Source organism: Vidua chalybeata, chromosome 19 (genome assembly GCF_026979565.1).
Source record: "Vidua chalybeata isolate OUT-0048 chromosome 19, bVidCha1 merged haplotype, whole genome shotgun sequence".
NCBI classification, from domain to species: domain Eukaryota; kingdom Metazoa; phylum Chordata; class Aves; order Passeriformes; family Viduidae; genus Vidua; species Vidua chalybeata.
In genome coordinates this window covers 2909208-2922058 of record NC_071548.1, presented here as the reverse complement: position 1 = coordinate 2922058, position 12851 = coordinate 2909208, and the positions used below count along the sequence as shown (strand labels likewise).

The 12851-nt window shown below is 41.4% G+C and overlaps 1 protein-coding gene across 2 annotated transcripts in view; it reads left to right on the top strand.

Moving 5' to 3' along the window:
• The window catches only part of TBCD (tubulin folding cofactor D), a 382417-nt gene that overhangs the window by 55245 nt on the left and 314321 nt on the right, over window positions 1-12851 (top strand). For both annotated transcript variants that reach the window (XM_053960716.1, XM_053960715.1), the window contains exons 16-18: window positions 1970-2027; window positions 6294-6323; window positions 9601-9686. In XM_053960716.1, the coding sequence (XP_053816691.1) occupies window positions 1970-2027; window positions 6294-6323; window positions 9601-9686 (174 nt within the window). The remainder of the gene's footprint in view (window positions 1-1969; window positions 2028-6293; window positions 6324-9600; window positions 9687-12851) is intronic.

The window sequence follows — 12851 nt, the reverse complement described above, 5'->3', positions numbered from 1 at the left end:
TAAACTCCCACGACAAAGCAGCCAGGTGAAGACACCTTAGAGGGGTTCCACCCTCTGCTAAGCCTGGCTTTGTGGAGGATGTGCCTGCACTTCCAAGTGGGAATTAGCCTGAAAAGAGCATTTGTGGAGTTTGATTAGTTAAAATGCTTCATTAAAAGGATTAACATGGAACAGTGACTGCAGTATGATTTGGGAATGTAACGGGGCACTGGTACAGTTCCTGGGGTTTTTATTTTGCTGCACACAGTGTTGTTTGCAGCACTGAGTGAGCACAGACAATATGTTGCTTTGCTGGCTTCACCTAGACAGCTTTGTTTTAAGGTAACAGAAGAGTAAGAAAAAATGGAAAAGTACAATGTGATTGTAAGATGAGCTTTTATTTGATGCAGTGAGGGCAGCACTCAGGATTCTGAGCTTCTTTGTGTGATGAGGTTGGGTTTTTTGTGGTTGGGGTTTTTTCCCCCTCTTCAGAAAAGACCAATATTGAAATACTACATAACTGACAAATTACTGTTCTAGTCTGTATAACCAGAAATGTCAGGCAGAAATTTGCTTCTTTTTGGTTTCAATGATCATTTTCCTCCAATTCCTTTAGTCTTGAAAGTTCTCTAATTAAAACATTTATGGGAGCTAGTCATATCATTAAAACTATGTACTTAAGTGTCCTTTTAAAATAATTTTTAAGTCTCTCTGTGCCGGAGCATTAGCAAGCATGATATGAAGAGTGTGTACCTGACCCAGCAGTTTTTCAGCAGTGAGCCATGTGTGCTGCTTCCTGATGGAATGCTTCCTGAACATTTGCTCTCCCAGGCTCTGTTGTTTGGATGATCTCCTCTTTCCTCTTGTCTTTGTGGCAGAGAGGGGTATTGCTCCTGCAGGTAGCACTAAGAAAGCATTAACTGTCTTTAGAACGCTTTATTGGGGTTTGTTTTCATTTCATTCTGACTTTCTGGCTCCTGTTTTCCCTAATGGAGATAAACTGAAATTACAGAGGCCAAGCTGACTGTGCATTTCAGAGAATTGGAACAACACAGTATTCATCACTGTAGGGAACTGATAGCCACTGCCCAGGGAAGTTTGATATTATCAGTGTAATTAATATCCTTATGCTGAAGCAAAGCTATCTTGAATTTACTTTTCAGCCAGTATTTATTTCCGGTTTTGCCTGGAGTCAATAAATCATGTAATGAAGAGTTTCAGGGTTTGAAAGGAATAATTTTCTGCTTAAATGATTCTCCTGAAGTGATGTTTATTTGTTGCTGGAGTTAATTGAATGCTGGAGGTGGATTTCTAAAGCTGCAGACTGTGTGTCCTGGGATATTCTCTCTCCTGTGTTGTGTAGCACATCTTTGAACAGCAGTTCTTTTGAGGCACAAGAATTACCCCGTGCAGGGTCACCACACTTCATGCATGAAGAAATTGTTTCGTATAATCATCCTTCTGTCTCTGCAGGTCACCCTAAAAAACTGCTTTGCAGTTTATCTTGCAGGTTACTTTTTATCAGGATTTGCATGTTGTTTGATTTTTGGGCCTTGCAGGATGTGACTGTTCTCCTGGAGATAACTGCAGCCTTCCATTGCTTCCCTTTGTGTTGTGTTTACTCCTTACACAAGACTTGCTGTACATTTGGCTGTTGAGAAACTGTAGTTCCAAGTTTTCATTTAAAATAGCACTGAGTCTCACATTTGAGGTGATTATGTCCAGGTTTTAAACCCCTGCTTACTTATTCCATAAATTCTTTGATACAGTGGGGTGGCCGTGGTGCTGTGGGAAGTCCACAGCAAAGTAGAGAAACAAGAAAGCACAAGGTTACTTCAACTCAGATTTTAGTTCAGCCTTGTATTTCTAAATAATAAGCTCCTTAGAGGACGTGCTGCCTGTTCTGCTTAGAAGGCTAAATGTTGAAATGATGGATTGCACATTTCTTTTCATCTATTTGCTGCTAATGCTCAATGTTTTGTTTCCTCAGTGCATTGGTTATTGCTGCAGTATTTGATCGTGATGTTAATTGCAGAAGAGCTGCTTCTGTAAGTTACCACATCCAGTTTCCATCGCTCTGTTATTTTTTATTTGTTTTCATTTAATAATTTGTAGACTTAACTACATAGAACTACAGTAGTGAAGCAAAATATGTTGGGAGCAAAGATTTTTTTTTTAAATCCTTAGAAGTATCTTGTGAACTTAGATGTTAAATTATATAATCCACATCTTGATTTATGGCCACAGTTAACAGTCTGCTGTATAGTTGTCATGATGATTAAGATAAAGTATCTATGAAAGGATTATTTAGCATTTTTTAGTCACAAGATAACAGACAAAAGGGTCCTACATAGTACACAGATCTTGGCTCTTTTGCACATTTCCAAGCTGGGGAGTTTTGTGAGGTTACACTTTCCTAATTGTGCATCAGCTGTTGCTCTTTAATCATGGTAAGTTGAAAATTTCTAGGATAATCTCTCTCCTTCAAACATACTTTTAGTTGTTATATAAAACTCTCTCCGTAGGACTGGGAATTTTTAAAAGAGTGGCAAATCCATTAGTCAGATACAGTTAGGCAGTGAATAGAACTGACACCAAAGTATAATCTGGAAACTTTCTGTAGAAAATATTTATGCTGTTGAGAGGAGTGTTCTTAAGAGAAGAGAAATGATGGAGAATTACGGATTTCTATAGGTACAGAATCTGAGAAGGAACAATAGACATCTTATCTATGAGAATTTAAGTCTGTGTGTTGCAGACTTGAACTTGCTTTTTTTTAAAAAAAGTGTGAATTGTATCCTTTAACAGAAAAAACAAATTATCTTAGGCACATGTAAAAAACTCCACTCTATAAGTGTATGAACTCAAACCAGAGAGTGTCTGCCAAAGAACCAGGTGTCTGTTCCTGACTATAAATGTCACTATGAATGTGTTTAAAAAAAAAAAAAAAAAAAAAGACAATCTTTGCAATATGCACATTACCAGGTGTGTCTGACTCTTTGACTGAAATTTTGAAAAGTGATGTGTTTAGAACATCAGGAGGGTTTCTCAGGGATACTTGGCTAGCATCCTTACTTTGTGTAGCCACACCTGTGCTGGTGTTGAGGCTGCTGAATGAAGCTGCAGCGTGATTGCTGGGGAAGTGAGTCAGTGCTTGAGCAACCCCAGCTCAGCTCCTGGCTCTGCAGGTGCTCAGACCAGAGCAAGCCAAGGTGCTGCAGATTGCTGAGCACTGCTAGAGCCCTTCCCTTGCTGTACAGCTAACAAATACCAGCAATGCTACTTCCCCCAGACTTCAACTACATTTTAGAAACCAGAATTTGCCATTCTTGGTGAATTTAAGTCCCTTTATTCAAATCAATTCCTTAAAAGAATTTCTTTTCCTGAGAGCTGCATGAAACATTAGGGAGCATAGGTGATGAAAAGTGAATTATTTGTGTGATCCCTAGGAACTGTCCTTGGAATCAGGGTTTATACAGACACCAAGGAGAAATCTTTATAACACAATTGCCATTACAAATGTGCTGCTTACCTTTGGTGACTTGATTTAATTGTCCTGTGTGATCATCAGTGTGTTTCTACATTTAAACTGGTACTTTGACCATGAGCTGTGTGCTAAACCAGCCAGACTCAAGCTGAGAGCTTAGTGCAGCCTGAGTATCTCTATTTCTACTTACAAAACCCAGCACATTTCTCCTCACCTTCCTCTTCTGCAGTAGCCCAGGCTCCTGAGCTGTCTGCAAGTCAGATACCTCCACTCTCATTCATTTTTTCACTAGTACTTTCTGAATCAGAGCTGGTCAAAATTTGGAATAGCTGTTTGACAGACATTTATAAAATTACTAAAGCCTTTTCTCTTATTTTAGAAAGGCAAATATTTTGTTTACCAGCCATTATTACAATTTTGAAGGGAAATACCTGGGAGTGCTAAATATTTCCAATCATTACTACAGTTAAACACATATTTAAATAAACAACAGGTTTTACTAGATTTTCCATCTCTTGCAATATGCAATATATTATAATGCAGAGCACCAATAAAATAAAATGGTGAATAGAGACATTTTGAACCCTGAGGTTAGAGAGAATAGAACTAGACTCTGCTTTTGAAGCTCCACAAGCATTCTGGGCTGGCTTGTGCAACTCTTTCATGAATAATCAGTATGAGGAATAATCAGATGAATAAGTGATGTTGAATTGGGCTCTGTTCAGCTCTGACATCTCAAAGAGAGGTTTTTTTTCTCTCTTGTTTGACTGATAGTATTTAAAATACCTAGTTTTAAACTAAATATTTTTAGAGAACGTTGTGATATTTTTTTTTCACTTTTTGTGGGAAAGAAGAGTGTTCAGGTTGGTCACCTTGGTTCTGATCTCATGGAATCTTTAAATTAGTATCTTTATATCTAGTTTTTCCATCTCCAGAAGGGGATTGTATAAAAACCAAAAAATTACTCTTACAAAACACTTGAAGAATCTGGCATCTCTTAGGAATTTGGAATCTTTTAGGAATTTCAGGGCTTTACAGATTTTGTATCATTTAGGCACTTGCCTGAGCAGCACATTTTTTAAATGACACTGTAATGCAGTGGTTGAACTGTGAAATCCCTTGGATATGATAGAGAATGTCATCCTCACTGAAACATGCCTGTGCAGAGTAAAAAAGAGTTTCAGTAGCATAAAATATAGAATCATCTCAGTGGGAAAAGAGCTTTTAGATCATCAAGTCCAGCTGTTAACCCAGCACTGCCCAGTCTACCACTAACCTGGATACACCAGAGTTACCAGAAAACATGTTCTGCATCCCAAATACACCTTTTTTTATGGAATGGGCTAAATGATCACCTAACTGCTTTCTTTCCACCAAGGGGGAGCTCAGAGCTGCACAAATAACTGGCTACAGCTTAATGAGATCTGCATGATCTCCAGAGGGTGCACAGCATAAAACACAGCCTATGCCCACAGTAATACATGGAGGGTAGCATAAACCAGGACCTAAAGCTGGAAGCAGAAGGAAATGAATGCTGCAGAGTGACAGGCACCCTGTCCTGGAGTGAGGAGAGGAGGGGAAAAGGCCTGTGGCAGCAGCTGGGCTGCAGCATCAGCAGGGAGCAGCCCTGGGGCACCGCTGCAGCCCCAGCTCCTGCCCCATCCTGGCTGGATGTGCTGCCCAGGGGCACTGCTGGCAGCAGTGCTGTGCTCCATGCCCTGAGCTGCCAGCAGCACCTGGAGCTGCCCGGGCAGGTGTGCAGGGGCTGCAGGCAGCAGCTGAACCTGAGCAGGCAGCAGCACCTCGGGAGGCTCCGGCTCCGTCCCGGCTGGCGTCAGCCCTTGCTCCACCGGCAGAGTGTGATCCTCCTGGGGAGCCAGCTGAGCCTGTTGTTGTCACAGGTGGATTACCACAGGGCTGCTGGAGCTGTGGAGGAAATACAGAAGCTCTGGTTGTCCAAATTCTTGTGGTGTTTCAGCAAACATTGGAACTTCTCCCCCGTCCATTAAATACCAGTTAACGAGCGTTATCCATCACTGGAAAGCTGTGTGTGCAGAGAGAGAGGCAGTTCATGGAGAAGTGTCCAGATAACAATGATCTCCCCTCTCTTAAGAGTTAAAATTTACAGCAGCTTTTATTAGTGCTTAGGATTTTATGGCCTTTGAAGGGATAAAAATAATGGGCTTTTTTGGGAGAGAGAGAAAATTCAAGTAGGAATTAAGCAGCTTTTCTTCTGTATGCCATACAAGTAGGCATTAACTTCCTGGTTGTTTTCATTGCATTTTTGCAAGATTTGGAGTTTATTTAGTGCAAAATACAAGAGATACACATGAATTTTGTCTTCAAATTTTACAAGCCCAGTGTTTCAGTGTGCTTTCAGACACAAACCGTGCAGATAAATATTGCAGTCTCGATGGTTTTTGCCCAAAGTTTTCATTGACAAAGAATTAAACTTTGCCCACTCGCAGCAATGATGTTGAAGTCGGACAAGAGTGAGTTGCCTCTGTTGCTGTTGTCTACAGGCACTGACTTTCCATCCTAGGGCCAAGCCTGGTGTCACTACTCCCAAGCACTTGTGTGGGTGTGACAAGTTTAATAAACCTGAATTCTCAAACTGCTGCCGGGCAACGTAGGGCTCCAGGAGCAGAGAACATGGAGATGCAGAAACAGAAAAGCCCCACGGGCTTGTTCTACTGACAGAGTTTACTTTATTTAAAACAGAAAAGCCATGGGTCATTTATATTGTTGTGTGTTTTGAATTCATGATCTGGTGTTTATCAAAAAGCAAACCTGACTCGTTTTGGTGTGTTTGTTCTCTGTTCCTCAGGCTGCCTTCCAGGAGAATGTTGGGAGACAGGTATGGTGACTTCCCTGCATCTTCATTCATTTGTGCCTCCGAGGTTACTGTAAGCATGGAGTACCTAAAATCAAAATTAGACACCGTGGCTTTGGAAAAATGGAGTGAAAGAATGTCACAAAATAATTGTTTTCATTATGAGCAGCAAGTTCTTGTGGAATGTTTTTCTGAGGTGTGATTTTTATTTTAGTATTCCAGTTGGGGAAGTAAATGAGCTTAGTGGTAATTTTCAGTTTTGCTTCAGAAAAGCAAAACCAGCATTTGAGCTGCTCATTGTACACCCTGGAAACTACAGTGCTTTTAAAGCAGGAAAAGTGCAGGTTTTTTGTTTTTTGTTTTTTTTTTTTTTTTTTCATTGATTTTCTAGTTTTCAATAGAATCAGACCAGCTGAAGTGGGCTGTGCAATCATTGCTGTAGTTGGTGGTTGCACAGTAAACAAAGCTTCAGAGTCTTCAACTCAGTTTTTGGGCTTGTCTCTTGGACCATCTAGATATTTTGAGAAATCTGGTACTTTTGGAGGTACCCAAGTCCTATTGTGGTAGGCTCCTATGTAACCTAGCAACATTTAAGTAGTTAAAATCCTCAAGACAACTTTAATTTTCAGACTTGGAGGAGAAGCAAATAGGGTAAAGCCTTGGATTTACTGGTTCCTCAGCAGGAATTAATAAAGCTGAATATACAACTAAGAGAGAGAGAAAATGTGGGGAGGAGTGGTTCAGTCAGTGTGTTCCTGTGAACAGAGCAGGGTATGTGAGCATGGTTAAAGCAATTTTGTTATCAATAAGCTGCTCTTTCAGGGATCTTAGTTAAAAAGCTGACAGCATTCCTGAAAATCTCTGTGTTCTGAGCCAGAATTGTATTCCTTTAGAACTCTGGCTGTTAAACCATCTGTTCATGTTCAGTGTGTATTTGTGGACAGAGTTAAGTTAATAGCAGAGAAAGGGTGCAAGAAGACTGGGAAGAAGAGAGGAGGGATTTTTGGTGACCTGACCCAGCTGGGTCTGTGATAAACAGAAGCCAGGGTGACTCCTCCTGGGTCTGCAGTTCCTGCCCTGGAGAGGTTGGGCATCACACAGCAGCCCAGCCTGACTGCACTGTGTGAGCTGCTGAACAAAGTAAATAACACCTTAGCTCCAGGGGAGAGAGGGCTCCTGCCTGCTGCAGGTTTAGAAGTGCTTCCATGTAGCAAAAATTCCCTGTTTTTTTTTAATTTCTGAATCAGAGGAGTGCACTCCATGTTAGTTTACAGCCAGAAAGGTTCCTTACAGACTCTGCTTTGGCCCACAACTCAAATGTGTCATCACATGATGATGATTTCAGCCTCTGTGTTGGCACATCAGCAGTGAAGCAGTGAGTTTTCATGGCATGGAGGACCTGTCAGGCTCCAGCTGGTTCCTGCAGAAGGTCAGAAGTTTTACTTGCTGAGCCATTCCTTGGTGCCTAGGAAAATGGTTACTTAATGAGTAGATCCACCCTCTGGAGTCCACAGGGTGTTGAAAGAGACACCCTTTCTCTGAATTGGAAGGAACTGAAACATCTTCTCCACCTGAGGTAATAATGCTGATACTAAATAGGTGCAGAAAAAGGTTGCCCTCACTTGTTCCCTGGTTCCTGCCTCCTTCAGCTTTGTAATTCCACATGTCCCAAATCCAGAGCTTGCTGATGGCCACAGAAGAAGCCACTGTAAGAATGCCACCTACACTGTGTGTCAATGGAAACTTTGGAAAACCTGAAGAATTTTTTTGAGCATAAGTCATGAGAAATGCACATACCTCTAATAACACCAACTTCTATATTGGAGAAGTTTGAAGTGTTCTGAGAGAACAGAAGCTGTTGGGTGTTCCTGTGAAGCCTGACTGGCTGTGACCTCTGTGTTCCTGAAGTCAGGGATGATGCTGTCTCACTGACAGGCTTGGTGGCACCGTGCCCTGTGTGAGATGGCATCCAGCTGGCACACTCACAGCTGGGGAACAAACAGCAAGGTCCAGCTGGCAGCTAGAGCTCAAATTGTTGGCTGAGATTTTCCTTATGGAGTGTGCCTCTTTATCATTATGTGTCTTGCTCTTTGGCTTTACATCAGACTGAGGTGTTTCTCATGTACATTTTTGCCCCTAATCAGGGTTTCATGAGGCTTTTGGACAGGGCATTCATTTTACCTTTGAGTTACCAAGACTTGCAGGCTTGGACAAGCCATAAATACTCTGTCTGTCCTTGGTCCAGTCAGATTTCAGGCCTTGTTTTTTGGGAGCACTGGAATTCTGCTTCCCAGAGCAAGACCTTGGCAGCAGCTGGCAGCTCCCACTGCTTCCAGGGTTAACTGCTTCAGTGATTCTCTCTGATGGAGAGATACTTCCCACTAGTTTTGCATGGCTGGATCCTAATGTGGAAGGGATGAGTGAGCTGTAAACAAACCTGCATCACATCCCAAACCTGTACTTCCAGGGAGCCTCATTGTTTTAATACCCTCTGAGTGTCCCTTTTGGAAGTGAGTGGAGCCAGTGTCAGCTGGCTCTTTTCCATTTGTTTTTCATCGTGGCTCATGGGTGCTGTGCTGCCTCTGCTGATGCTCTGTTAAACCAGCCAGAGCCAATCAAATTCTGAATATCAGAATTGGATTGCTTGCATACAGAAATGCAGATTTCTAAGTGGAAATCTCAGAAAGATAATTTATCTTCTAGAAACAGACTGGTTTGAGAAGCGATGGGAGAAGTGGGATCCTTCAGTAGGATTCAGTGTTTCAGGCTTTGCTGGGAACCAGTGTTCATTTTAAAAACAAACCATCCCCATTTTTTGAATCATTAATGAGTCATAAAATAGAAGTGTAAGTAGAAACTCCCACGTACTCTACACGTGATGCACCCCTTGGTGCCTAAATCTCTAATTCTGTATTTCATTAAACTCAGCTTGTGCCTTCACATAAACTGCAAACATGTTTATGTTTATCTAAATCCTTCTAGAGGAATCATCTTTTGGGTATATACATAGTCATGCATTAGCCAAATATATATTTTGGTATGACTGGGAGGTGTGAAGGGAGCTGTTGCATAGGTTACTGCCTGCTGCCATTTGCTTGGGCTGTTTATCATTGACTCACAAGCAGAGTGAGGTATTTTGCTGTTTATATATTCAATATCCTTTATGTCTCTAGTACAAGTGATTTTACTATAAATTAAATCGTATTTTTTCAGTGCTCGGGAGAGTAGCAGGAGATTTGTTTTCAATCACATTGCCTATTTGGAATGTATTATACATTTTAAAGCAATATTTTGTTTGTAGGGCACTTTCCCCCATGGCATTGACATTCTGACTGCAGCTGATTATTTTGCTGTTGGTAACAGAGTTAACTGTTACTTGACTATAAGGTAAGTTCCCAATTATTAATTTTCCTAAATATGAGGGACCTCTTGTACCTAATGAAATTCTTATCTGATTACCTCACCTTACTGAATATTGTTTAATACTGATGGTTTTAAGTAAATCAAAATTGTGGTTTTGTTTTTTTTTTGATGCCTGATTATCATGTGTGAGGCAGAGTGAAAACATGGCCGTGATTTCCTTGGCTACGAGGAGGAAGCAGCCAAGAGATGTCACAAAACTGTCTAAGCTGCTCAAGGCTGGACAAGATGAGGAGGTTTGGGGAGTTGTAATCGAAGGCGAGGCTGTTATGATGGCAGACAGACTCTGATGTGGGGGCAAAAATCAGGTTATACACACTTTAAAAAAACAATTTGCCCAAGTTGTTGAATTTGTGGTCTGTGCACAGACCTTTAGCTCGAGTGCTTTTTTCGTATTAGTACAAAAACCCAGAGTTTCAGAAATCCCATGGAAGCCATCCACAGTGGAAAAGCTGGCAAGCTGGCCACAGTGTGGAAAGCTGGCCACAGCGTGCAGTAATGTTTGAAAAACCCAACTGATCTCTGCAGTACAGTCTGCAAGGAGCAGGTGGGAAGTACCCAGACTGGGGTGGTGTGGTTATAAACCTGGAATACAGAGTCAGCTCTGGAAACACACAGGTGCTGACATCAGGGGAGCTGGGAGCCAAACTGGATGGCCAGAAGGAGCAGAATATTGCATTTCCTCACGAGGAAATGACAAAGAGCAAGGGCTGGTTCTGGCTTGAGCTGTCTGAGACAGAGGCTGTGTCCAGAGCCAGGGTGGGTGCCCAGCAGCACCCACGGAGGGTGAGTCAGCCCTGTTGGAGACAGGGCAGGACATTGCCCTTGGGGCTGCCCAGGAGCCCAGCAGGGCAGGAAGGTTTGGCCAGATGATGTCCCTGGGGAGCAGAAACAGCAGACAGGAACAGGGTGGTTCATGCTCCACTGCCAACTTTGTGACTTCCACTTGTCGTAGTTGAGATGGAGACAATCCAAAGCAGCACACTCCAGAAGGCTTCAAACTGTTTTTATTCTAGCTTGCATGCTTTTTATACATTCTTACAAAACTCATAAATTTACACTTTACTCATTGGTCAGGAAAGCAAAACAAAGTGCTCATTGCAATAGACAGTTGCAGGTTTCCCTTATTTATCCTTCTTTCTTTCTTGGTTTCTACGTCAATGACTTTGGTAGAAAATTCTTTCAGGGGTAAACATGGATCCTATTCTCAAACTTCTCTCTGGCTCACAGAAGTTGCTGTAAAACCTCTTCCACATCCACTGAGAGATTTTTAAAATAATTCATACTGGAACCCTCTGTCTTCACCTTGACTGTTTTTTTATTGATCTGTCCACATCTGTGTTGTCCCTTTTGTGCAGAATCATTTCAGTCTGTTCATACCTTCACCTTTAACCCACTGTCAGCCCTTCTGGGGTCCCCACCCTCCTCCCACAGCCTTCCCCAGAGCGGCCGCCTACGGGGGATGGGGAAATGCAGGAGCTTGGTGTTTCCATGCTGCTCGAGATGCCTGTGGATGGCATCCATGGCACTGCTGAAACTCTGGGTTTTTGCACTAATACAAATTTGAAGCCATTCAGAAGGGACAAAGCAGGTTTTATTTTCTCTCTTCTGTAATTCTGGCTTGCAGACTGATTATGTTCTTCTGACTTTTCAAGAGCTGAATTGGTAATTTTTTTTTTTTTACTTCTTTCACTGTGATTTCCAGAGTTTTTGTACGAGTGCCACTTACCTAAGTGAAAATATTTTTACTGTTGATTTCTTTCTTTAAACTGTTCAGCAAGAGGAATACATTTGTAAATCTTTTTATAAATAGCCTTATGCACTTAGAAACTTGATTCTCTGAAGCCATCTTCAGTGCCATTAATCAAACTATTCTTTTGTAAAATATTTGCCATCTCATTCACTCTATTATTTCCAAAAAAACTACGCTGCTCTTCAAGCAGGCTGTCATTATTCAGGTCAAGACTTAAGTTACTTGGCAATTTCCTTATTTTTTCCTGACTAACATTAAAGGAAAAGGAACCCAAGTATATATTTGGCTACTCAGAAAACATGTACCATGATAATGTTGAGCAATAAAAGGTTATTAAAAAAGTGTCAATTTCTACAGCTGAATTTGGTTCATAAATGATGATGATGTTCCAGTAAAGGGGCAGCATCATGTATATTTACAATATTTATGTGTGTGTATAAATAGTTGTTCAGAGCCTTTCAAGTCTGAATATTTTAATGCAGGTTTTTCACACTGGCTGCCCTTTTTGCTGATGGTATTTGGAGGATTCAGCGCAAATATCATAATACATTTCTGAGGATGGAAGGTCGAGGAAATGTATTTTATATGAACTGGCATTAAAGAGATGATTCCAGGAGTTCTGAGCCTGGTACAAGCAGAATTAATGAAAAAGCTGCTTAACCTGAGTGAGGTACAAAAATCTAAGCAGCACCATCATCAGGAAATGCAGATTTGTATGCAAGGCTTCTTGCATTAAATTCTCAGTAGGGCACAGAAGATGAGGACTGTAGTTAAAGATATAAACTAAAACTAAAAGTGGAATTTAGCTACACCTGTGACCCTAGATGGATTGATTTTTAGCTGGGCAAGGAACTTAAAATGGTCAGCAAGAGTGGTGGGTGCTAAAACTAGGACTCAAAAAAGCAACTGCAAAGGAGAGAGGAAAGCTCAGACATGGCAGGGGAAATGTGTCTGTAATTGTGGGTTCCTGCAGAGCAGGGAAAGCACCTAGAGATATGAATTTTATATTTCTTTATATTATTTTTTATATTTTATATATCTTTATATATCTCTGCTGGCATCAACAACAATTTGAACCAAGTGTCAGATCCTTCTCTAGGGCTCAGTAGAGGCTGCTTCTGTGTCCAGTGTTGGTTCAAGTAACTGAGGTCTGGCTGTGGATTTAAGGATTCCCTCTCTGATGAATTCCATAGATATCAGGATGGGAACATGTGGCAGTATTTGGTTTTTCTCTTTGTTTGCTTCTGATTGCACAGAGGTGTATCAGTGGAACACCATTATAGCTGCAAAGTTAATCACTCAAAAGATCTGAAAAGGTGAAATTAAGGTAATCCATGAGTGCCTTGGTGCCCTTGTGACACAAACAGGCCTGGTGATTG